The 26781-nt window shown below is 45.8% G+C and overlaps 1 protein-coding gene across 1 annotated transcript in view; it reads right to left on the bottom strand.

Moving 5' to 3' along the window:
- Positions 1-26781, bottom strand: part of MAP4K5 (mitogen-activated protein kinase kinase kinase kinase 5) — a 64681-nt gene that overhangs the window by 14836 nt on the left and 23064 nt on the right. The window contains exons 3-19 of the mRNA XM_059850692.1: positions 15893-15983; positions 14081-14145; positions 13116-13171; positions 12622-12669; positions 12491-12533; positions 11198-11270; positions 9428-9559; positions 7775-7837; positions 7208-7289; positions 6502-6618; positions 6287-6365; positions 5585-5643; positions 5116-5177; positions 1726-1768; positions 976-1186; positions 381-478; positions 237-278 (exon numbers count right to left, since the gene is read on the bottom strand). Coding sequence (XP_059706675.1) covers positions 237-278; positions 381-478; positions 976-1186; positions 1726-1768; positions 5116-5177; positions 5585-5643; positions 6287-6365; positions 6502-6618; positions 7208-7289; positions 7775-7837; positions 9428-9559; positions 11198-11270; positions 12491-12533; positions 12622-12669; positions 13116-13171; positions 14081-14145; positions 15893-15983 — 1364 coding nt within the window. The remainder of the gene's footprint in view (positions 1-236; positions 279-380; positions 479-975; positions 1187-1725; positions 1769-5115; positions 5178-5584; positions 5644-6286; positions 6366-6501; positions 6619-7207; positions 7290-7774; positions 7838-9427; positions 9560-11197; positions 11271-12490; positions 12534-12621; positions 12670-13115; positions 13172-14080; positions 14146-15892; positions 15984-26781) is intronic.

Below are 26781 nucleotides of genomic sequence, written 5' to 3'. Positions count from 1 at the left end.
TAAGCAGGGGCTGCCACTGGAGATCACAACTCAGGGAGCCAGGGAAGCCTCCAGCCCTTCACATCCAGACTGAACAGGGACAGGAAGGTTTTAAAAAATGGAAACAAGTATTATGGATTCAGCACTGGAAAAGCAACTGCTGTGAGATGCAGAAAAGCCCCCCAAGTGAGCTGGTGCCTTATCCCACAGCAGAGAGAAGAGGGTTCCATAACTCCCAGGGCACATGGATTTCTTACCAGCACCTTCGGAGTCGGAGGCAAACCATTGATTGCTGGTTTCTGTGGGGAGAAAGAAAGAAAGAAAGATGATAAAACCCCTCCTGTGCACTGATCAGCTCGAGGACATGACAGTGACAGCAGCCCCAGAGTCCCAACACCTACAGGGAAATCTCTCTTCTCCTTTTTCCGTGGCAGCTGAGGGATTTGTCCAGGTCCTTCTGCGTTCTCCTCGATGTGTTTCAGCATCCCATTGCCATTGCCTGAAAAGGGGCCCAGACAAGGTTTGCAGCTTATCTGACACAGTGAAATAGAAAATCTCTTCTCCCCTGTGCTGAGCTGAGGAGTGAGCTCTGACATTGCACAGCCACACCTCAGGGAGCTGAACCCTTCCCAGCACTGAGTTACACACTTCCCGTTATCCAAACAGCCCCTGGGACAAATCCCTCTGAGAATAAAGCTGGGACAAGGTCCTCCCCACACATCCATTGTTTTTTTGTCCTGTGGCAAGGTCCTCCCCACACATCCACTGCTCCTCTCCTGCTCCTGCAGGCAGCACAGTCATGGCACTGACTGGCTGAGTGTCCCTGTTTTGGGAAGAACATTCCCTCCATGGCTCTAACAAGAACCACACGTGGAAAAAGGGAAACTTCACCTCGTGACCAGCTTGTTTTAAGATATTCTCCACTGGGAACAGCTGGCTCTGAGACAATTCCTTTCCCGAGGTGCCAGGCAGCTTTGGGACAGGTGAGGCCCTTACCCAGGTCGCTGTATCTGGCTGTGAGCAGTCCAGGGCTGCTGATGCTGCTGGTCATCCCCACGGGGCAGGAATCTGCCTGGGGCCCACAGGCTGGGATGCTCTGTCTCCTGTGGGCTGCTGGGGCTCTGCTCTGGGACTCTGGGAAGTGTTTTATTGTCTGGCATCTGTTGTCATCAGGGAGGTTCTCCTCGGGGTAACTGTTCATCCTCGGCTGCAAGGAACCAAAGAGGGGAAATGTGAGGAACTGGGAATGGCACCTGGGAAGAACAAACCTCAGATAAGCTGAATTTCAGTCAGACTGCTGCTACATAAAAATGTATCAGCCTTTGAAATGTGTGTGTGGTTTTGGGCACCACAAGAGATAAAAAGCTCCCTGGTGAGCAGGGACAGGAGCCAGGGAAGGGCTGGAGCTGTGCCAGGGCAGCTTTGGGGTGGATCTCAGGGAAGGTTCTTCCCCCAGAGGCTGCTGGCACTGCCCAGGCTCCCCAGGGAATGGGCACAGCCCCGAGGCTGCCAGAGCTCCAGGAGCTGCCAGGGATGCCCAGGGTGGGATTGTTGGGGGTCTGGGCAGGGCCAGGGGCTGGATGATCCTTGTGGGTCCCTCCCAGCCCAGGAGACCTGTGGTTCCATGAAAATAAAACCTCTGACAGCAGAATCATTTCAGAGCTTCCTCTCTGATGGAGTATCCCAGAATGCAGAACAAGAGGCCATCCCAGCCTGGCTGAATCCCTTCAATCCCACATTTCTCACCTTGGGAGGCAGTGGGGGTGGCCCAGCTCGCTTTAGTGTTGATCTGCAATGAGAACAGCAGCAGTTGTGAGAGTTAAAGCACAGCCAGAACTCCTTGAGGACTGGAAATAAGATGAACCAGAGGCACAGAAAAGCCAGAGCAGAGCTTTGCACACACAGGGTTAAACTAGAAATGCAAGAGCAGGGGAGAAGCTCATTAATCTCATTAGAAGTGTTGGTTTTTAATGAGCTCCCTTCATAAATACCACAGAGCAATCTGTGGGGAAGGATATTTGAAGTCTGCAAATCAATTCAGGGACTGGACCTCAGGCTGGAGGGACTTTAGACAAGGCCATGGAGTGCCAGGACAAGGGGAATGGTTTTAAAGTGGAAAAGGGTGGATTTAGGTGAGATCCTGGGAAGAAAATCTTCCCGGTGAGGGTGGTGGGGCCCTGGCACAGGGTGCCCAGAGAACCCCTGGCAGTGCCCAAGGCCAGGCTGGACAGGGCTTGGAGCAGCCTGGGACAGTGGAGGGTGTCCCTGCCATGGGTGGAACAAGATGATTTTTAATGTCCCTTCCAGCCAAAGCATTCTGGGATTCCAGTCTGCAGCCTTGCTTTGGGATCAGACAGACATTGGGACACCTGAGCTGTGCAGGACCACCTGTCCCAGCCAGGCCCTGCTCATGATGGATCCATCACCACAAAATCTGCTTTTCGGCATCAGGCACTTCCACAGGGACTGAGCTAACTCAGGAAGGAGAGCAGGGCAGGAAGCAGAGCTTTGGGATTTCTCCTGAGGATCAGGGAAGGAGCCAAGAGAGCAGCCAGCCCTCACTGGGGGAGTGGCAAAGCCTCCTGCAGCATTTTGAGGGAAGAGGTTTTGGAGCAGAGCAAGGAAGAAGATCCAAGATCCACTCACTCTTCAATATCTTCACTCCCATCTCCAAATTTTGTGAGCAGTCCCCTAAGGCAGAATGTTTATAAAATTAAGAGCTCAGCTCTGAGGTCCACACGTGCAACTCAACCCATCCCTGATGTCACTGAGTTTCACAACAGCACCTCCCAGCCCTCTCCAAAACAAATAATAATTCTCTGCACTAAGTTCCACTCTCTAAGGTCCCTTCCCTCTCCTTACCCCCTAAAATCACTGGATTCTCTTCCACACCATCAGCTTTCACTTCCCTACCTGGCATTTCAAATGCTGTTGAAATGTCTAACAGCAGTACAATATAAAAAGAGAAAAAAGGAACAGAGGAAGTCACTGGGAGACCAGTGGAGAAAAGCCTTTAAAGGGAAGTTTCCTTATTTATACATATACACAAAAGACCCAGATTGTTTCCCACTACAGTGAGAATTTTTGTTTTAAAGCTACTCCAGGGGCAACAAAAACAAAAACAAAAACAAAAACAAAAACAAAAAAAAAAATTGTGACTAGAGGATCAAAGCAGCACTGAAAATATAACCTTGAAGAAAAAAAACCCTGATAAAATTTTGCAAAATGGCAAATTTCAAGCTGTGTCTTTAAAGGGCAATGACCAGGAAAACCCAGCCAAATTTGGATTAATGTGAAATATCCCTGCAAGTCACTGCTGAGGGAAAGCAGCAGACAGTTGCCAACAGGAATTACTAAAAAATTTAAAGGAGAAAAAGTCTTTTTTTTTTGAAAGGTTCTTGTTGCCCAGAGGAGCTGGGGCTGCCCCTGGATCCCTGGCAGTGCCCAAGGCCAGGCTGGACAGGGCTTGGAGCAGCCTGGGATGGTGGAAGGTGTCCCTGCCATGGCAGGGGGTGGAACTGGATGGGTTTAAGGTCCCTTCCAACCCAAACCACTCTGGGATTCTATGAAAACCATCAATAAAAACCCACCTCCACAATGCAGGACCTTTTTACAAAAGCAATTTTAAAATGGAAGGAACCAGTTCAATCATTCTGCTGTTCCCCTTTCCAGTCAAAGAATTCCTCAGTCAAAGATATCCCCCAGCAGCCACTCTGATAAAAGCCAAGGGGCATGAAAAGCCAGGACCCCCCAGCACACATCCTCCCTGCACATCCCAGGGATTACTCACAGCTGCTGGGACACAGCACTTATGCATTTCCTGTTTATCTTTCCAACTGGAAGTGGTTTCCAAGTGAGCAGCACGGATCCCCCATCCAGGACTGCTGTCCCTGCCCTCCTTCCCAATGAATCTGTACCTATTTATTGATTTACAGCCCTGGGAATGTTTGCTGCACCTTCAGCACTGCCTGCTGCAGACAAAGGCACAGGAACAGGATCAAATCCCTGAGTGCCTGGGCCAGGAGGAGCTTCCCTCCCTCCCTCCCTGCTCCTGGACCCCCCAGATTCCAGAATCTGGATTTTTTGCTGGATTTTCTGGCTGCACAAAATCCAGCAAGGCTTCAATCCACAGCTCAGCACCAGGGCACAGAGAGGGCAGGGAAACAGGGCAGGGGACAGCCAGAGCCCCCCAAAGTTCAGCCCCAGAGCCCCCAAACTCCTGCTTCAAGGAGACTGGGAGCAGGAAGAGCAGGATGCTGAGAAAGGCTGAAGTGCTGGCAATGTCCCCCAGCCTCCCAGGGGCTGAAATGTCAGCTGACAGCTTATGCAAGACTTTTATCTGCAGCAAAAAAAACCAGAGAAATTCACTGTCTGCTGCTGAGTTCCAAATAAAGATGGGAAACAGGCTCTTTGAGCTGAGCAATGGTTGGAGCCCAGATATCATCTCTGCCTGCATCTGCACCTCCACACTCCTGACTGCAAATCCTTTAAAGGCAGAACTCACTTTTCAGCAGCAAAAGGAAGGTACAGCCCTAAAAAAATGCAGTCCTAACTTGGAGTTGTGCTGCTGTACCTCAGGCCTGCTTTCTGCCAGGGAAACCAGCTACAAACACACCTTCCCCTAAAACATTTCACCCCAAAGGCCTCCTTGGCTGGGTTAGAAATTCCCCCAGAGCAGGAGGAGTGCTGCAGTGTTACTGGGCTTGGTAAAAGTCAACATTCAGAGCTGGTTTCTCCTTCCCTTTCTCGAGTTCAGGCCTTGTCACAGGATGTCACAACCACAGCCACAGCTCAGAAGAGAAGTGTGAGGCCAGAGCAGGATCCTGAACCCAGCTCTGCTGCAGGAAATTCACTGTGGCTGTGTTATGTCACTGTCCTGGCTGTGCATTTACACTCCATTTCCCACCTACAAACTTAGAACAAGCTGCTGGTGGTGGTTAGAAGAGATTAAAAATCACTCTGCAAGAGAACTGACCAAGCACTGCAGAAGGAGGGCTGCACACTGGGTAACACCTCCTTAATTTATCAATATTAAAGTGGATCAGGGCTTATGGTTTGATTTTTTCAACATATCTCATTTTTCTTTCAGTTTCATAATAAGTCACAGAAATAAAAGCTGGTTTTATCTGTACTCACTTGTTGCTTCCATCAACAAAAGGATTCCAATGTGAAGCAAAGTCACTGCCAGCTGCCACAACCTGAAGATGCAGAAATTGTCATTTTATTTCCTCCCTGTCCAACTAAAGTATCTTAAATTATTTATCCATCACAAACACAAAGAGGCCTGAGGGATTCCCCAGCCCTGCAGAACAATCCACAAGCAGAAAAATCAAATTCCAAAGAGAAGTAACATCTTACAATCTATAAATTTATATATTCTTCTTCTTAGAGTTAAAAGCAGCACCTGGAAATGTGTAATGTCCAGATCAAGCAGCAATAAGGACCAGGACAACAAAAACTGGTGGTGAAAAATCCAGTAAGGATCATTTAGGGAACTTAAAAAACATTTTTCCAGCAAGCTGCTAAGGGTTGAACCACAAAATATTGAAGATACTGTGATTTTAATAAATAAAACTGATTTTATTTATACCAAACTTGTCCTTACCATTTCATCCCGAGCTTCTGTTTCTTTCCGTAGAGGGGGCTCAAACTGCAGCTTATCAACTAAAACATACAATAATTTCATCATTAATACACCCAGTCCTGCACTGGGATCTGTCAGTGCTCACTACAGTGAAAAACAGGCAGGAACAAATGTAAATCTTGTGTACACAACTCTGAATTTGCCTCTCAAAGGAGCAGCACTTCACTATCAGCCTCACTGTCTGAGTGCTTGAATTTGCAAATATGAAACCCACAAGAAAGGCCAGAAGCAAACACCCAGTCACAGAAATGTAACTATTTAACCACGTGTCACTGTGAAGTGCATGTGAAAGAGGAGAAAAAGGCTCTTCAAGAGCAAATTTCCCAGGGGCTGATGGAGCTGCCAATATTGGTGGCACCAAAGGCTTTTGGTCAAACCTGCAGATAAAACCATTTCTACCCTCAGCATTTCAGCTTAGATCCATCAGAGTAAATAAATTAAATAGTAAAAGTAAATAAATAAACTAAATAACTAAGTTAACTAAGTAAATAAACTACCAACAGAGTAGTTTATGAATATCAATGGTCATTTTAGTTTTGAATAATTATTGAAGATGGACATGCTGCTCTTCTCCAGGGTTTGCTTCCCACATGCAAAGAGATTTTTGGGACATGACCCCAGAGGGGAATCCCCCCCAGGAAGGGAAGGCAGAGCAGAACTCACAGTTGATCTCGGACGCCGTCCGCTCTGCCCGCACGTTCCTGTTGGTGGAGCGGATGGTGTGGCGGATGACGGAGTGAGGCTGCAGGGAGGGCAGGCACAGGTGAGGGAAAACACAACCACAACAGCAGCAGCTGCTGGCTGAGCTCTGGGTTTAGATTCCCCAAGCAAAGCAGGGCCAGTTAAAGTGCCAGTTTTAACAGAAAAGATGTTCTCACCTCGAAATCGTCGTCGTCGACTTCGCCGTAGTGCGTGTGGTTCTCGGGGTTGTTCACTTTGTCCAACAGCTCAACTGCTAAAGACCTGGAGAGACCAGGCTGCCCCACAAAGCTGTGCTGTAACCACAGCAAAGAACACAAAAAAAGAAGTTTTAACATGCAATTAAGAGATAACTTTCAGTAAGAAACATTCTGGAGTGACTGGGTTTTTTTGTGCTTTCACTGGTATTTCAGTGACTCCTCAGTGCTGGATTTTCTAGGAACATCAGTGTGGAAACACCACACTCTAGGACACCTGCAAATTAAACTGGAGTCTAACAAACAATTACACCTGAACTTCATTGTTTACAGCAGTAGTTCAGAGCTTGGGAAAGCACAGATACATCAAGAGCTGCTGAAATTTCTGGGAGTCAGGAAAATCCAACTTCTGCACAGCTCCAAGGCTGAGGCAGCCACAAGCAGGAAGGTCAAGGCTGAGAACATGAAGCTAATTTCTGTAATTGGCCAAAAATGGTATAAAACTGTGTAAAAACACTGAACAAAATCCACTTGCTAACAGCTGATCAACGTGCTTGTCCTTCAGATTTCACCTCCTGAGTTATAAGATTAAAGAAAACTGGTTTCCCTTTGGTGTCCTACTGGTCTGTTCCTCATTTTGAAGCTAAAGATCCCTTCCTGAGCTCACCAAAGGTCCCAAATCACTTACAGAGAGAAGTCTGTCTGCTGTTGGTCTCTTCTTTGGATTTTTTGTAAGTGCTATTTTGACAAAATTATGGAATGTTGCAGACCTTAAAGAAAAAGAGGGTTTATGTTGAATTTTTCAAGGTATTATTGATTTTTAAACAGATTACAAAAGGGTGTGATAAAGTAGAATTGTGCAGATAACTCACCTCAGATTTCAATAATTACATTCCCAAGTTAATAAAATTAGGAAAAAAGCCACTTAATTCATGACACTTGCATGGAAAATATTTTGGTACAGAAAACAAACCAAGAATGGCACCAGGAATTTCTCACAGGGTAAAGAAACCAGGAAAGGATTAAACCATTACCTGTCCCAAAGACAGGAGCAAGTGCTCCATGAAAGGAATCAAGGGGAAAGGATAAAGATTTGTCTTCTGGAACATACAAAGAACACCAAAAAAGGGTCTCTTCTTCAAAAATAACAAATATTTTTGCCCTTTTTCTATTAAATCTTAGAATGGTTTGGGTTGGATCATAAGGATCATGTAATTCCAATAAAATACGGATCAAAGGAAGGAGCTCCACCTACCATTTTGCTTTTTCCTTTAGCTTTGGTGGTTGAAAATTACTTTTTGACATTAAAAACAGAGCCCTAAAGGGAAAGAAAGAATAATGATATCATGTGATAAAAAAATCATTAATTTCATTCTAAAATCTAAATAATTTAACACTCTATAGTGAGAATCATATTGGTGCAACTGGACTGGAGTCTGCACTGGGTTAAAGGAATGATACAGAGATTCTGTTGATTTTATCTTTAAATAAAATATTTTTAGTGCCATAATCCTGTTAAATATCAGGGTATGGCTTCTCTAGTGGTTTCCAGTAAATCTGTCCCTGATCTTCATCAGATTCTTGATTCTGGAATCTCAGAATGGTTTGGGCTGGAAGGGACCTGAAATCCCATCTCATTCCAACCCCCTGCCATGGGCAGGGACACCTTCCACTAGGCCAGGTGCCACCAAAAATGGAACAACTTCAAAATTTTGCTTCTAATTTCCATTCTGTCTTAGGCTGGAAATGGGGCTGTGTGTTCCATGTCCACCTGTCAGAGCTGGGGCAGTTCTCTGCTGTTCCTGGGGCAGGTTTCTTTATCTCTGCCACAGCCAACCCTCCCTCCAGGAGATCTCTGCTGTCCATGCCCACTGAGTGTCCCTGCAGGGCTGATCAAATTCCACCATCCCATGGGGAGATCCTCCGCCCAGGGGAGGAGCCAAGCATTCCTACCTGGATCCAATCTGCCCTGGGAACAGCCCAGCAGCCTTTGCCCACTGCATTCCCAGAGGAGCAGCTTTCTGCTGCCCTGCATTCCCAGAGGGAGAGCAGGCCCATCTCCAGCAGCCCTGGAGCTGCAGAGGAAAACTCCCCCCTTGTGCAGGATCCCTGCTCCAGCAGAACCACAGCTGGCACTGCAGGAGGGCTGAACCCCCTGGGATGGGACTGTGCCACCACCCTGAGCCCCCCTGGGATGGGACTGTGCCACCAGCCTGAGCCCCCTGGGATGGGACTGTGCCACCAGCCTGAGCCCCCTGGGATGGGACTGTGCCACCACCCTGAGCCCCCTGGGATGGGACTGTGCCACCACCCTGAGCCCCCCTGGGATGGGACTGTGCCACCAGCCTGAGCCCCCCTGGGATGGGACTGTGCCACCAGCCTGAGCCCCCTGGGATGGGACTGTGCCACCACCCTGAGCCCCCCTGGGATGGGACTGTGCCACCACCCTGAGCCCCCCTGGGATGGGACTGTGCCACCACCCTGAGCCCCCCTGGGATGGGACTGTGCCACCAGCCTGAGCCACAGGGGACAGGGCAGGGTCTGACTGTGGCAGAGTTGTTTTCTTTTTTGTTTGTACTATTTCATTTGTATTTTTAATTTTCCTATTAAGAACTGTTATTCCTGCTCCCATATCTTTGCCTGAGAGCCCCTAAATTTAAAACTATACTAATTCACAGGGAGGGGGTTTCCATTTTCCATTTCAGGGGAGGCTCCTGCCTTCCTCAGCAGACCCCTGGCTTTCCACACCCAGACACATCCAAAATGCAAGATTTCAGCAGACTGATGCCTTAGAAGAGACATGGAACCAGCCACTGAGTGAAGGAATCTCTGGGTGAGTTTCTCCCCCTGAGCTCCAGGGAAGCTCCAGCTGGGGCTCAGGGAGGCAGAGGAGCCCCAGGGCACAAACCTCATGGGGTGCAGGTCGAACATGGGGGGCTGCAGCTCTGCCAGCTCGATGGCAGTGATGCCCACAGCCCAGATGTCACACAGCTGGTTGTACCCCCCGTTCTTCTCCACCGCCGCCACCTCGGGGGCCATCCTGCAAAACCAACACCTCCCTCAGGGCCTGCTCCCAAGGAGAACCACACAACTCTGCTTGTACATGAAAAAAATCCATTAAATATTAAATATTAAAAATTTAAATTATTTTATTAAATAAAATATTAATTAAATAAAGTTAAATTCACAAAATTCACAGAATCACTGGGTTGGGAGAGACCTTCAGGATCATCCAGTCCAACCCAGCCCCAACAGCTCAACTCAACCCTGGCCCCCAGTGCCACATCCAGGCTTTGTTAAACACACCCAGGGATGGGGACTGCACCACCTCCCTGGGCAGAACATTCCAGAACTTTATCCCCCTTTCTGTAAAAAACTTTTCCTGATATCCAACCTATGTACATATTAAAAAAATATTAAAAATTACACATATTTTTATGTGCACTTACTGGATGTCTGTGACAGTGATTTATAATTGAAAATATCTCATATTCCCCCCCAAGAAAGAAACAAGGGGGGTGGAGGGAATAAACAGGAGAAATACTAATATTTTTATCTCTAATGGAGTAAGTAAAGGATTTTATGTTCAGACTGGGTTTTGATCATTACAGAAATACTTCTAAAGTTTTTATTAATACCTTAATAAAAATTTATTTTAATAAAACTTAAATTTAAAAATTTACATTTTAAAATTGAATTTATTTTAAAAATTAAACTTTATGAATACTTTTCAAGTTTTTATTAATGTATACACAAAACACTACACACTAATTTAAGCTATACACTTATGATGATTCAATTTGTTTCAGTATTATTCTACAAAGTTTGTATTTCAGGGGTTTGGGTTTATTTTCTTTTCCTAAAGCTCTGGAAATATCTTGGATCTAAGGGCAATTGAAGCTGTACAATTATGATGATTCAATTTGTTTTAATATTATTCTACAAAGTTTGTATTTTAGGGCTTTGGGGTTATTTTTTTTACCTAAAGCTGTGGAAATATCTTGGCTCTAAGGATCTAAGGACAATTAAAGTATGTTTTCCACAGGGGGTATAATCTTTTGAAATATCTGAACACAAACTAAGGGACACAAAATCAATGTGCTGAATACAACATCATAAAACCAAACAAAAATACAGCAAAAAATGTCACAATGAAGAGCAAGGTGGGGACACAAAGCACTCAAAAGCTCCTTATGGATTTAAATAAGCATCTTAGGAGGGGGATGCAATTGGATCACCTCTGGACACAGAGGTGATTATTTGCATATGATTATTTGCATATTAAATGCTGCCTCGTGCAGACATTAATCAGTAGGGATGATCAAAAGACAGCCTGAAAATCTGGTTTCCTTTCAGCACAGAAATCACTTTTCATCGCTGTTTTTTAGTCACTAAAAATGTAAGGCTGAGAAACTAAATAACCACTGGTATCCCCCCAAAAGGGAGAATAATCTGCAAAAATCCATGTGAGACAAACAGCAACCCTGCCTCAAATATCAAATATTTGTTGCTTTTGTTACAGCAACACAGCAGTGCTTCCCAGATTTTTACCCTTTGGGCATTTTGCTTGGAAGAAAGGGAATTGATGCAGTTTCTACAGACATGTGTGTGTGTTTGAGGATTTCTGGCATAAATACAGGCTCAGCTCTGCAGCACAGCAACCAAAGTGGTTTCTTACCAGTAAGGGGTGCCAATAAAGGATTTCCTCTTTGCAATAGTGGCTGTTATTTTTGCTGCTACCCCAAAGTCAGCTGGAAAATAAAATCAAACCATCAGAGCCTCAGAAATCACAGCTGAAGACCCCAATCTTAGTGTTAGAAGAAAGAACAATCACGTGTCTCATGCAAATTAAAGATTCATTAGGGAAACAGCTGAAGATTGATAATTGGATCATTAATGTCTTCACTGCCATGACTTCAAAGAGTTTTCTTTCTACACACAGTTCCTCTCTTAGATCATTTTTTCCATCTCACAATACATCCACCAGAATTTTTGGATATTCCATTTAAGAGGAAAAACAGCACCAAGCCTTGGAAAAGGCACTTTTTGTGTGTTCTGTATGGAGGAACTGATGGGGCAGCTGCTCTCTGCCCTGGACACTGCCTAGGGGCCAATCATCCCTCACCCCCAAAAATCTCAAACATCAGCTGGTCCTGCAGAGCCAAAAATCATTTAAATCCACTTTATTTTGAGTGATTGGTGGCCTGAAAGCTGGAGGATATTTGGGAAAAGGAGGCAGCCCTGTGTGTGCCAAGTCTGAAGCAGGGAGTGCCATCTCCTCTCAGTGCTGAGGTTTCACTCCATTTTTTCCTTTTTAAAAAGCTCTCCTTTCCCAACACAGCATTCCTGCTTCCCCACAGGGGGCTGGAGGCTGAACCAAGGCACAGCTGCCCTGACTGCAGGGATGGTGACATCCATGGGATGGTGGCATCCATGGGATGGTGACATCCATGGGATGGTGGCATCCATGGGATGGTGACATCCATGGGATGGTGACATCCCATGGCAGCTCCTCCCTGCAGACCTGGGAGTTTTCCTCTCCCCCACCTTTGTGGAATTGCCCAGCACCACACCCAGAGCCAGGATCAGATCCCACTTTTCCACAGGCTGCCCCAAACAGGGGATTCTGAAAGGCTCTCTGATGGATAAAAAGTGACATCCAGGTAATGGCAGCCTGGCAAATTCCAAAAAAAATCTGGGAGGCTTAAAGGCTCAGTGGTTGAATAATGAAATTATCTATAATTTTTTAATAAAATACAAAATTTCTCATCTCCTCCACAGCCTAGCCATGGATACACATTTTGCCATCACCTTCCAGCATCATCTGGGGCCCCAAATAATCATGGAATCATTGAGGATGGAAAAAGCCTTGAAATGATGGAGCCCAGCCCTTCCCCACGTCCCCAGGTGCCACATCCACATGGCTCCATAAATGAAATAAAATCCACATTTCAGAACTCAGGCAACTCACCCAATTTAACATCTCCATGGTCTGTTAGGAGAATGTTTGCACCCTAAAATAAAAGGAATTCAGAATCTTTATCAGAAATGTTTTTCCTGCACTTGGAAGTGCAAGATGAATTTCTCAAGGTTCCAAGTTACCTTTATATCTCTGTGCATTTTGCCCTTCATGTGTAAATAAGCAAGACCCTGGAAATAAAAGACACAATGAATGTTTCTGCCATTTGTTAACATCCTACCAAGCCAATTCTATTTAATAAATTTAATTTTCTCAATAGATTTGATTTGGAAATAGAGACATTGGAGATTTGCAGATAAGGGAAGCTTCATCTTGTATTTCTCTGCTATCACCAGTCACAAAATGAATTTTATTTATCTGGTTGTAGTATTTTACCCTCACACATCATTAAATTCAGCACCACAGGGCAGGCAGGCAGTTCAAAATTTAAGCAAATATTTGCATTGTATCCCACCAGAATTTCTTTGTGATTTTTATGTACAGAAAGGAAAATAAGAGGTTCCCCTGGTTAACTGGTGTCTGCTTGATTGCCAGCAGAAATGCTGGAATTGAACCAATTTTCTGTATCTGCTTCATTTGCATGGAATAAACACCTGACTGTGCACCTGTACAGTACCTGGAGAGTTTCTCTGCACACATAAGCAATCTGCAACTCTGACAGAGGTCCTGTTACTGGAAATAAAGATACAAAAATTAACTTTACAGCACAGAGCACATAAATAACACCGTGAGGCAGCCAAAAAGTGATTTATCCAGCCAAAGTTAAAGGCTGGTTTGACATGATCTGCATTGTGCACTGAGCTGAAAAGAGGGGTTTGTTTGTTTTACAGAAAGGCTTTCTGTAAAAAACACCCCAAACAGCATCACCACAGAAAACAATACCCACAGTGAGAAGAAAACCTGCTTTCACAGCATCTAATTATTATTTTATGAGTGATTTTGTAGTATTCTGCTATTGTCAGGAAACTAAAAGTGACATCTGCTAATATTTTAATATTAGAAATGGGAATGTTTCATGTCAGGGGCTTGGAATTGTTTTAAAGGGTTTGTAGTAAATAGTTGAAAAATAAAGCAGAAAGAGCTCAGGCATCCAAAACCTCAGTGTTATCATTTAAAGGCACACAAGTCCCCAACTGTTTTTCCAACAACTCCAATAAATTATTCTCCAGCATCAACAACTCCAGATGAAACTTCAGGAAAGGAAAATAATACAAGAGTGAGATGGTATTTCCCAGGGGGAGGAATAAAAGTCATTTTTTCCCCTTTAAAGATCAAATTTTGAGATTTCCCAATGAAAACTCCTTCCTCCCCCATGCACAGTGTCCATATCCAACTGTTCTGCCACAAAATGTCAAATATTAAATGTCAAATATTAAAATGTCAACATTAAAAATAATAAAAATGCTGCTCACCATATCTAGAAAGTGCTCTCAAAATCTATTGACTGTAGCCAAAAAACTCTTTATGCCCCCCAAAACCCCTCCCAACCAGTGCCTGCTGCTGCCTGTAGGGTTGTTATTTATTTTTCTTTTTGCAGAAAGCTTCCCCAAGTAAAAAAAGTGAAAAGACTTGGCCAAGTACCGTGGTAGATGTCCTGGAGGGATCCCCCTCCACAGTATTCCATGCATATCCACAGCTTCTCACGGCTGCCAAAACAAAATTCAGACACAGCCATCAGAACCTCACTGATCTGGATGCAGAACTTCATCATTTGAATTATTTTCTATTAGTCTTGATCCTTCTCTGTTAAAAATACACATGACCAGCAGTCACACTGTTATTAATCCAAATTCTTGTGTTGTTCATATAAATTCTCACGGTATCAATATAAAAATATTGATGTAAAAATATAAAAATGTAATGTTCAGCAATCAAAACAAAAGTTTTATGCCCAAGTCCCTGAGAAATATTTAAACATCATTCAACATAAAAGGTGGTGCTTTAACTCTGCAATAAAACACTTGAGGTTTATCTGCTAGCAGCAAAATTACATTAAATATCACACTAAACTCAGGGTTTCAATCTTAAATTGAAATTACCTCATTGCATCTAAAAAACTCTTCATGCCCTCCAAACTGCAGAATTAGAAATTCAGAATTAGAAATGAGAAATTTAGTTCAAACTGAGTCCATTTGGGCTGCAGGGATTATTTAAATGCAGCCCTGCAAGAAAAAGATGAAATGTCATAGAAAAAAGACCAAGCAGGCAAAGTGCAGATTTACACTCCCACAGAGCCAATTGATAAATTGCAAAAAAATTGAGAATATTCCCTGATTTCCTGTACAATATTTAATGTATAACATTTAATATTTTCCTGTACAATATTTAATGTATAACATTTAATATTTAATATTACCCTGTATAATATTTAAGGTATAATATTTAATATTTCCCTGTATAGTATTTAATGTATAAAATTTAATATTTAATATTTTCCTGTATACTATTTAATGTATAATATTTAATATTTTCATGTACAATATTTAATGTATAACATTTAATAGTTAATATTTCCTGTATAATATTTAATGTATAACATTTAATATTTAATATTTTCCTGTACAATATTTAATGTATAACCTTTAATATTTAATATTACCCTGTATAATATTTAAGGTATAATATTTAATATTTCCCTGTATAACATTTAATGTATAACATTTAAACTTTAATATTTTCCTGTATAATATTTAATATTTTCCTGTACAATATTTAATGTATAACCTTTAATATTTAATATTACCCTGTACAATATTTAATGTATAACCTTTAATATTTAATATTACCCTGTATAATATTTAAGGTATAATATTTAATATTTTCCTGTATAATATTTAATGTATAACATTTAATATTTAATATTTTCCTGTACAATATTTAATGTATAAACTTTAATATTTAATATTTTGCTGTCTAATATTTAATGGAAGGTGCAGGGAGCTGACACCACCTTGGTTCTGCCTCTGTTACACCAGAAGTGTGAGAAATGTTATTTCCAGCAGCTCAGATTTGTAACTCCCCAGCCATACTTTCATAACCCAGACAACTATAATGAAATAAAATATCCAAAGGCAATTCTGCTCTAGAGAAATAATGAGCTGCTTTTCTATTAGAACTGATAAATGTGTGAGTGGGACTGGAGATGTTGCAAGAGTCTCCAAGGGAAATGTTTCTTTCTGTTCCTAGTGATAAAAATATTCCAAACTTTTGACCAGCAGAGAAAATAAAATATTAGTCACTTTTGGTTTTTAAAGCCAATTGGGTTGGCTTTAAAAAAAAACAAAAACCAAGGGCAATTCAACCTCTGGAGGAAGATTTAATGAGGATACAGGACTAAAGGGATTGTTTTAGGAGAGAATCAGCAGGAATATTGATATAAAAATTGGGATTTACCTGAGATAACTCCCAAAATAGGCGACTATGTTGCAATGTTTGCACTCTTTAACCATATATATCTCCTGCTGGATCAGGGAGAAGTCATCTCCTGAAAAACAGGAAGCAGCCAGGGTTACATGATGAACCTTCAGAGAGCTCTGGAGGGATGCACAGAATTTGGGAAAACATTCCAAGGCTCGGGATGCCAGCCCAGCCCTCGAGCACTCCAGCCCATCCCCCCAGCTGCATTCCCTGGGCTGAGCTCTGCTCAGCTGCTGGGCTTGGACTCCTTCTGCTACCTCTGTCAAGGTGGGACTGAAGGCACTCGAGATGATGCTTCAGGTTCAGGTGTTTATCAGTTCTTATCTCTGTCACAGTCTCACCAACCCTGAGCTCTGCAGCACTTCACTCCAACAAACTGAAAATGGAGCCCCATCTCTCTCTCTCTCCAAGGCCTTGTAGGGATAAACTGTCCAATTAAGAAATGACACCTCAATTATTTTCACTTTTAACCCAATAACCAACAACCATGGCTGCCATGGGGACTTTTTTATCCAATTACACAAAACCACCCAAACCCATGGGGAAGGAGGTGGAGAAGGAGGAGCAGCCTCCACCCTGAAACCTCCATCTTGTTTTATATCTATTGCTATATTCTAAAACCCCAAACTCTAATTTTAACACCCAGTGATGTCACACACTTCTATTCAAACCCCACACCCACAATCCCAGCTCTGTCATTCCATTCTGGAAGCTTCTCCAGGGCCTCAGGTCAGTGAAGAGTTCTCCTGGGGGTCAGAGCTTCAGCACAGAAAGTCTGAAATTCTCAGCATCCAGAGCTCCAGCAGTGAGGCACAAATATTTTCAGAGAGAGCAGGGCTTGTACAAATATTTCCTGAAGATCCCCAGAGCTGGGGGCCTGAGAGTGATCCATGAGTTCAGAGGGCTCCAGGAAAGCAGCCCAGGGATCCAGGGAGGGATGGGAGTAAATTCAAAATTTACTTTTCAAGCTTTGTTTCCATCCAGCTGCTCCCAGCACAAGGCTCCCAACAGAGAGGATTCCTGAATTCCAGAGCCTGGAAAGAGTGGAGCCCACGTTCCCCAGGCTGGTTGTGAGGAATATTTCATTCCCAAGGGACCTGGATGGAGCATATGAGCCTGCACGCCCACTCAGCTGACTCAGAGCTCAGCAGGGGGGGTTGGGTGGTTGTGCACATTGGCACATAGATCCTAAAAATATTTTTTTTAGTGAAAAAGAAAAGGGTCTACTAAAAAATCCCATTATGAGCAGGGCACGTTTCTGCCACTTCAACATAAATTTAAAAAGCAATAATTACAGAGATGCAATTTGTTTGTATTTACACAGATAATAAATTCCCTTGAGAGAACTTCCAAGCAGAGGATGCTCTCCCCAGAATCCTGAACTCAAACCCTCTGCTTTCATTATTTTATATATTATTAACTTTTTTCATCCTGTGGCATGGAAGGACAAGGGGAATGGCTTTAAGCTGAAGAAAGGGACATTTAGATGGGATAGGAGGAAGAAATTCCCAGCAGAGAGGGCAGTGAGGCCCTGGCACAGGGTGCCCAGAGCAGCTGGGGCTGCCCCTGGATCCCTGGCAGTGCCCAAGGCCAGGCTGGATGAGCTTGGAGCAGCCTGGAATGATAGAAGGTGTCCCTGCCATGGCAGGGGGTGGAATGGGATGAGCTTTAATGTCCTTGCAACCCAAATTATTCTGGGATGTTTACTTTTGTTTCAAGTTTCCCCAGTAAAATTCCCTCCTATATTAAAGTCAGGGATGTCCAAGGCAGAAAACATGAAGAGCTTTATCCTGCTCCCTTTAATTTAGATGATTTTGACAAGTCCAAGAGGACTCAAGCACTGGTGTAAATTGAATTCTTCATCTGTTTATTCAAGTAGCAGCACAGCTGATATTTTGTAATGACCTCTTTTAAAACAGATGTTTACATTTGCTGAGCTGTGAGGCAGCTTCCCTGAGAACAATGTCACTGGCAAAAGAAGTGACAGTGGGTTTTAAAGAAATGATCACAACCTTTATGTCTCACTGACTGCCAGGCCTTCATTTCAGAAAATAACTACAAAATACAAAGGTAAAAGGGAACCAACTCACAGGAATCCACCCCTGATTTAAGTAAATCCTCAAGGGCTTCTTGATGTTGAATTATATGAAGGAACACTTCACTGGGGCAGGAAAACAGTAGTAGAGAAGTTTCAAATGTCAAGAGGCTTTCTATAAACATCAGAAGTATTTTTTTAACCAATGAAAAAGAGAAAAGCCAAAACAATTTCCATAAAATCAGCACAGATTTCACACTGGGCTTGGTTTAGGGATTCCTTGCAGCTACAGCTTTGCTTGGATTCACACATCCTGCTTAGAAATGATCACTGGGAGTGAAGGATTCCTGAGTTTAGAGAATCATGGACTGGGAAGGAGCTTAAATCCCATCCCATTCCAGCCCTGCCATGGCAGGGACACCTCCCCTGTCCCAGGCTGCCCCAAACCTCAGTGTCCAGCCTGGCCTTGGGCACTGCCAGGGATCCAGGGGCAGCCCCAGCTGCTCTGGGAATTCCATTCCAGGGCCTCCCCACCCTCCCAGCCAGGAATTCCTTCCCAATATCCAACTTAAATCTACTCTCTCCCAGTTTAAAGCCATCTCCCCTTGTCCTGACCCTCCATCCCTTTTCAAAGTCCCTCTCATTCATTTTTATAAAGTTCTTTAATTCAAACTTAAATCTCATGGAGGCATTCCTCCCATTTCTCCAAAAAACTTCCTAAAGGAAATCACTGAATTCTCTTAGACAACAACTAAAGAATTTTCAAACTACTCAAGTGTTTTCAAGAAAGTCAAATCTGAACAAGATTGAAAGCAAAATCCTCCCACTCCACACTGAAAAAATTCCATCTTTCTCCACAGCCCCTCGTCCATGAGCTCAGAGGATCCAATGCCAAATGCCAGTGGCCTCTTCAAACCAAAGAATCCTGGAAATGTCAGCTGCAGCCTTTCAGCACAGCTGAATCCTGACCCACTGGAGCCCTGGGTGCTGAGAATTCCAGACTTTCTGTGCTGCCAGGCTCTGACCAAGAGAACACTGCACTGACCTGAGGCCCTGGAGAAGCTTCCAGAATGGAATGACAGAACTGGGATTGTGGGTGTGGGGTTTGAATAGAAGTGTGTGATACCACAGGGAGGAAACTCAGAGTTTAAGGTTTTAGAATACAGTAATAGGTATAAAACAGGATGGAGGTTTTAGAAAGGCTGATCCTTCTTCTTCACCTTCTTCTGCATGGGTTTGGGTGGTTTTGTGTAATTGGATTAAACAAGTCCCCATGGCAGCCATGGTTGTTGGTTATTGGGTTAAAAGTGAAAATAATTGAGGTGTCATTTCTTAATTGGCCAGTTCATCCTTAAAAAGCCTTGGAGAGAGAGATGGGGCTCCATTTTTAGTTTGTTAGAGTGGAGTGCTACAGAACTCAGGGTTTGTGAGACTGTGACATTGTCCTGGTTTGCAAGATAGGTGTGTGTTCCATGTCCATCTGTCAGAGCTGGGCAGTTCTCTGCTGTTCCTGGGGCAGGTTTCTTTATCCCTCCCACAGCCAACCCTCCCTCCAGGAGATCTCTGCTGTCCATGGCCACTGAGTGTCCCTGCAGGGCTGATCAAATTCCACCATCCCATGGGGAGATGCTCCGCCCAGGGGAGGAGCCAAGCATTCCTACCTGGATCCAATCTGCCCTGGGAACAGCCCAGCAGCCTTTGCCCACTGCATTCCCAGAGGAGCAGCTTTCTGCTGCCCTGCATTCCCAGAGGAGAGCAGGCCCATCTCCAGCAGCCCTGGAGCTGCAGAGGAAAACTCCCCCCTTGTGCAGGATCCCTGCTCCAGCAGAACCACAGCTGGCACTGCAGGAGGGCTGAGCCCCCTGGGATGGGACTGTGCCACCAGCCTGAGCCCCCCTGGGATGGGACTGTGCCACCAGCCTGAGCCCCCCTGGGATGGGACTGTGCCACCAGCCTGAGCCCCCCTGGGATGGGACTGTGCCACCACCCTGAGCCCCCTGGGATGGGACTGTGCCACCAGCCTGAGCCCCCCTGGGATGGGACTGTGCCACCACCCTGACACACAGGGGGACAGGGCAGGCTCTGACTCTGGCAAGGGTTTGTTTTCTTTTTTGTACTATTGCATTTGTATTTTTAATTTTCCCAATAAAGAACTGTTATGCCTATTCCCATATCTTTGCCTGAGAGCCCCTTAATTTAAAATTATAATAATTCAGATGGAGGAGGTTTACATTTTCCATTTCAAGCAAGACTCCTGGTTTTCATACCTGGCTTTTCAAACCAAGCCAATCATAAATAAGAACTAATAAACATCTGAATCTAACAAGAAATACTTGTCTTGTGCATTAAGGACTGCACAGTGCCCCATGTGCAAATGCTGGTTGAGAACATCCCCAGCACAGCAGAGCCCTGCAGGCAGCAGCTGGAGCTGTGTGTGGGTCACACTGCTGAGAGCCAGGGCAGTTCTAGGAACTGTGACTAATGGGGGAAAACTGAAGGGAATGCAGATTTTTGGGCTAGAAGAGGACTGACAGGGAGAAGATAACAACCTTCATGCACACAAAAGATGGCAGGGAAATGAGGAGAAGGGATAATCTCTTTCCAGATTTATAATAGGATAATTTGCAATGGGCTTAAATTGCCTTTACCTGCATTGCCTGGGCAGATGAAAAGGTTTTCCTAACTGGAGAAATACCAGGGATGGGAATCTGGGATGTTTACTTTTGTGTAAAATTTCCAACAATTTTTTGTGTAAAATTTCCAACAAATGAAAAAAAAAAAAAAAAAAAAAAGAAGAAAACACTCAACAAAACCCACCAGGAATGACTTGGAACGATGCTGCCTGTAGTAGAGGGAGACAGCAAAGATGATCTTGTGATTTGCTATTTATAAATGAAGAATTCATGCAAGAAATGAGGGTTACTTATAGAGAAAGGAGGGAGAAAAGGATTTGGAAGAGAAAGAAGAAAGGGAGCTGATAGAGAAGTAGCAAACAGATGGAAAGAAGAGAAGTTATCCATGAGAAAAGTTTGGCTAAAATATGGAGGAAATTATTCTGAAAGATGAGACACAGAGATAGGAGAGAAGATGTATAGCTGCTCAAAGATGACAAGAATGAATACAAAACAAACGAATTCAGAGTTTCCAGGCAGCTGCAGTATTAATCTTGGCAAGACACACTGGAATAGGGCAAAAATTGAATATCCTTGGATAGCAGGAAAAAAAAACCAGACACAATTTGTAGAAAATACTTCACTGAGAGGGAGACAGCAAGATAAAAAGAATTAGACCAAAGGTGACAAAACATCCATACAAAAAAATCTGGTTTAGCAGTCAGGGATTTGATGGAGAACAACAGAGAACTGGGAAGATTGGGGTTTGCCTGCTCACATGCTGGCACTTTGGGATGTGTGGCAGTTTGGAGATGTGTGGCACTTTGGGATGTGTGGCACTTTGGGATGTGTGGCAGTTTGGGATGAGTGGCACTTTGGGATGTGTGGCACTCTGGGATGTGTGGCCCTTTGGGGATGTGTGGCACTTTGAGATGTGTGGCCCTTTGGGATGTGTGGCCCTTTGGGGATGTGTGGCACTTTGGGATGTGTGGCACTTTGGGATGTGTGGCAGTTTGGGATGTGTGGCACTTTGGGATGTGTGGCCCTTTGGGATATGTGGCAGTTTGGGATGTGTGGCACTCTGGGATGTGTGGCACTCTGGGATGTGTGGCCCTTTGGGATGTGTGGCACTTTGGGGATGTGTGGCCCTTTGAGGATGTGTGGCAGTTGGGGATGTGTGGCACTTTGGGATGTGTGGCACTTTGGGATGTGTGGCACTTTGGGATGTGTGGCCCTTTGGGGATGTGTGGCACTTTGGGATGTGTGGCAGTTTGGGATGTGTGGCACTTTGGGGATGTGTGGCACTTTGGGATGTGTGGCCCTTTGGGGATGTGTGGCACTTTGGGATGTGTGGCACTTTGGGATGTGTGGCCCTTTGGGGATGTGTGGCAGTTTGGGATGTGTGGCACTTTGGGATGTGTGGCCCTTTGGGATGTGTGGCACTTTGGGATGTGTGGCACTTTGGGATGTGTGGCCCTTTGGGGATGTGTGGCCCTTTGGGATGTGTGGCAGTTTGGGATGTGTGGCACTTTGGGGATGTGTGGCCCTTTGGGATGTGTGGCCCTTGGGGATGTGTGGGAGTTGGGGATGTGGCCCTTTGGGATGTGTGGCCCTTTGGGATGTGTGGCCCTTTGGGATGTGTGGCAGTTTGGGATGTGTGGCCCTTTGGGATGTGTGGCACTTTGGGATGTGTGGCACTTTGGGATGTGTGGCCCTTTGGGGATGTGTGGCCCTTTGGGATGTGTGGCCCTTTGGGATGTGTGGCACTTTGGGATGTGTGGCACTTTGGGATGTGTGGCCCTTTGGGATGTGTGGCACTTTGGGATGTGTGGCAGTCAGGGATGTGTGGCCCTTTGGGATGTGTGTCACTTTGAGATGTGTGGCCCTTTGGGATGTGTGGCACTTTGGGATGTGTGGCACTCTGGGATGTGTGGCCCTTTGGGATGTGTGGCACTTTGGGATGTGTGGCCCTTTGGGGATGTGTGGCCCTTTGGGATGTGTGGCACTTTGGGATGTGTGGCCCTTTGGGATGTGTGGCACTTTGGGATGTGTGGCCCTTTGGGATGTGTGGCACTTTGGGATGTGTGGCAGTTTGGGATGTGTGGCCCTTTGGGATGTGTGGCACTTTGGGATGTGTGGCCCTTTGGGATGTGTGGCCCTTTGGGGATGTGTGGCCCTTTGGGATGTGTGACCCTTTGGGGATGTGGCCCTTTGGGGATGTGTGGCCCTTTGGGGATGTGTGGCCCTTTGGGATATGTGGCCCTTTGGGGATGTGTGGCACTTGGGGATGTGTGGCACTTTGGGGATGTGTGGCCCTTTGGGGATGTGTGGCCCTTTGGGGATGTGTGGCACTTTGGGATGTGTGGCCCTTTGGGATGTGTGGCCCTTTGGGATGTGTGGCCCTTTGGGATGTGTGGCAGTTTGGGATGTGTGGCAGTTTGGGATGTGTGGCACTTTGGGATGTGTGGCCCTTTGGGATGTGTGGCACTTTGGGATGTGTGGCCCTTTGGGATGTGTGGCCCTTTGGGATGTGTGGCCCTTTGGGATGTGTGGCAGTTTGGGATGTGTGGCACTTTGGGATGTGTGGCCCTTTGGGATGTGTGGCCCTTTGGGATGTGTGGCATGCTGGGTGGGAACATCCACCAGGGGAATGCTCCAAGTCAGAGTGAGCAGGGCCTGAGGCACTGCAGCTCCTCTGCTGTGGGGTTTTAGCTCTGCAGAGGGACACGGCCCCACAGGGGAATATTCTCCCTGGACAGCACAAGAGGAGGGGACTGCAGGAACCAGGCCCCTGTCGTGGGGTGGGATCTGAGCCCATCCCAGAAGCTGAGCAAGGTAAGGGCTGGTAAATTCATGATAAATCTGAATTTAAATGGGAGATCATGGAGGGAACTGGTGGCACATTCACAACACCTGTGAATTATTCTACTTGCAGAGCTCACCTGTGTGAGAGGCTGGGCGAGCTGGGGGTGCTCACCTGGAGAGGAGAAGGCTCCAGGGAGAGCTCAGAGCCCCTGGCAGGGCCTGAAGGGGCTCCAGGAGAGCTGGAGAGGGACTGGGGACAGGGATGGAGGGACAGGAGCCAGGGAATGGCTCTCACTGCCAGAGGGCAGGGATGGATGGGAGGTTGGGAACTGGGAATTCCTGGCTGGGCTGGAATTGCCAGAGCAGCTGTGGCTGCCCCTGGTAGTGCCCAAGGCCAGGCTGGACATTGGGGCTTGGAGCAGCCTGGGACAGTGGGAGGTGTCCCTGCCATGGCAGGGCTGGGATGGGATGAGCCTGAGGTCCCTTCCAATCCAACCCAATCCATAATTCCATGACTCTGTGCACAGCTGGAATGTAGAGAGATGCTGCCAAGTGTTCCTGGATGGAGAGCAGCTGTACCCTGGGTCCTGCAGCCCAGGAAGGCTCTGCTGGCCCCAGGGCCCATCACACAGCCCTGCTGGCTCTCTGGCCATTCCTGATCCTCGTGGCTTTTAGTCAAGTTTATTCCTGCACTTATTTTCACCTGCTCCACTGCTCTGAGTGGCTCCATCCTGCAAGAAGACCCCAGGTCACTTTTCACAACAACCCCTGGGAAGAGCTGTGAATCCTTTTGCTGTCCAAAAGGTGACTTCATGGGGGAGAAACTCCTGGGTTTTGTTTTAAATTGGTTTATTCTGCATCACTTCAGAGCTGCACCACGGGGCTGGTGCTGTGTGGGAGCAGAGGGAGAAGTGATGGCACTCAGAGATACCCCAGTGTCACCAGAGGGACACTTGAAGAGACCAGACCTTCCAGGTGCAGCACTCCTGTCCAATCCCTCACAGTCCCACCATGGACATGGACATGATGGACATCTCCTGATGGACATGGAGATGTGACTCCCAAACCTCTCCAGGCAGCTTGACCTGGGATTTTTAACACTATAATTAACATTAGTAATTAAAAAATTAGATTATATTTAACAACAGGATTGGAGGAATGCTTGTAAGGGATACTGAAGGATGAAGAGCAGGGTCACACCACTGCAGCCTCTGCTGGGACCACTCCTCAAACAATTCTTATTTCAACTACCTGAGTTCCCAAACAAGGAGAGGAATCCCTGTGGGACTGACAACTATCTGCCTCATTCCACAGCCAAGCAACATCCACAGCTCCTCTCCAGCTCTCCTGGAGCCCCTTTAGGCTCTTCAAGGGGCTCTGAGCTCTCCCCAGACCCTCTCCTCTCCAGGTGAGCACCCCCAGCCTCTCACACAGGTGAGGTCCCCAACATCCCTGTGCTCTAACAGATCCCAGTCACTCACTCCAAACCCCTCTCCTGAAGCTCAGGAAGGTTCAGGCTGTGCTGATCAAAGGGATGGCTTTCCCAAAATGCAGAATCTTTCACCCTGTTTTATCCACATCTTCTATAGAAATTTTTTATATGCTGTTTTATCCAGACTGCTTTTCACAGGACTCATGGAAACCTGCAGTCTGACAGAAAGAATTTCAATTCCCCAAACTTGAAACTCAAGAAACTTGATTCCAAGCAGGAGCAGCTATTTGGAAACAGTGATGTTTCCAGCAGCAGCTTTTCCTGCTGGGCACGGAGCTGCCAACTGCTAACCACTGATGGTCCTCATTATTCTCTGCTGACACTAAGTATTTCTGATGGTGATGTGCTGCCACCAGCTCCACAGCAAGGAGCACACCAGAGTTTGGAGTGAGTAGTCCAAGACCAGAACAATTTCCCTGTGGATTTTCTCTTCTGCCCTGCCTGGGTCCTGTTTATGAGCAGCCTCTCAACACATAATTGGTAATTAAAAGTCTATAATTGGTACTGCCCAGAGCAGCTGTGGCTGTCCCAACCCTGGAGTGCCCAAGGCCAGGTTGGACAGGGCTTGGAGCAGCCTGGGATGGTGGAAGGTGTCCCTGCCACGGCAGGGGTGGATTGGGATGATCCTTAAGGTGCCTTCCAACCCAACCATTCAGGGATTCTGAGATTCCTCTCTCAGCAGTTTCTTTTCCTCTCTCCTTGCCTCACCTACCCACTGCTGTACAGCTCAGTCTTTGATCTTCACCCTCCCTCTTGTCTGTTGCTGTTCTTCTTGATGTATTTTGCCAAATGATGTGTTCTAATTCACCAAGTGTCACCCTCTGCACTACTTTCCAACTCAAATGTGGGACTTTGCAGCTTCTTCCCTACTTGTAGCACTTCCCTCCCCCACCACAACCCCCTCTGTCCACTTTCCCCATCCCAAAAACTCTGTTTTAAGTGAAAACTTGCACTACCTGGCTCCTGCTCTGGATCCACACATTTCTTAAGAAGAATAGAGGATTATAAATTCATTATAAGGATGCAAAGTAAAATCTGACCCCAACATCAGTTGGATGTAATTAAAATTCTGGGCACTGTGGATTCCAAGTCCACGCTGCCTCTGCTTTGCTGTGGGGGGTTGAGCAGCTTTGAGGCTGTGGCAGCACCATGTGGGACATGGGATGGCACACACAGGCCATGTCCAGCCTTTAATGGCTCTGGAACTCCTGGAACCTCAGGAATTTGGCCCCAGATACGATCCCAAACCCAACCAGGCTGCACAGCACGAGGCATGGAAAGGTGTGGGTGCTAATGAGAAGTTATTTTCATATTTCTTCAACCCCAGGTGCTGCCAACAACAGCTCAAGCTGAGCAGGGTTAGTTTAAATCAGCCTCAGGCTCAGTTTAAATCAGCCTGAGGCTCAGTTTAAATCAGGCTCAGTTTAAATCAGCCTCAGGCTGGTTCTTCTCCACAGCTCACCTTTGGGGAATTCATTGTATGGGAAATGAGGCTGCCTTGCCTCAGTGCCCAAAGGCTGACAGGGCAGCTCTGCTGTGCTGCTCTCGTGCTGCAGAGGGGCCAGACCCCCTTGTGACCCTGACCCTGCTCCTGGGTGGAAAATCCCCCTCCTGAGCTGGCTGAAGCACAGGACTCAGCACACACAGAGCTGGCTTGGAAGGCACTGAGCACACCCCACACCTCTGCATGGCTCTGCCTCCTGCAGCTCCCTGGCCAGTTTAGGATCCAACCTGAAATTGAGAACTGCCATTTCTGGGATCTCAAATGGAAAATGCAATCATTGGACCAAAAAAACCCCAAAAAACCCAGCAGTGAGATTCTCCTGTAACCTTGCAGAAGGTTCTGAACACGACAGAGGCCATTAGTTATCATGACAGCAGCACTTAAAACAGACATTAGCATATTTAAAAATACTTTTTA

This window comes from Haemorhous mexicanus, chromosome 6 (genome assembly GCF_027477595.1).
Source record: "Haemorhous mexicanus isolate bHaeMex1 chromosome 6, bHaeMex1.pri, whole genome shotgun sequence".
NCBI classification, from domain to species: Eukaryota; Metazoa; Chordata; class Aves; order Passeriformes; family Fringillidae; genus Haemorhous; species Haemorhous mexicanus.
This window is presented reverse-complemented; position numbering and strand designations above follow the sequence as displayed.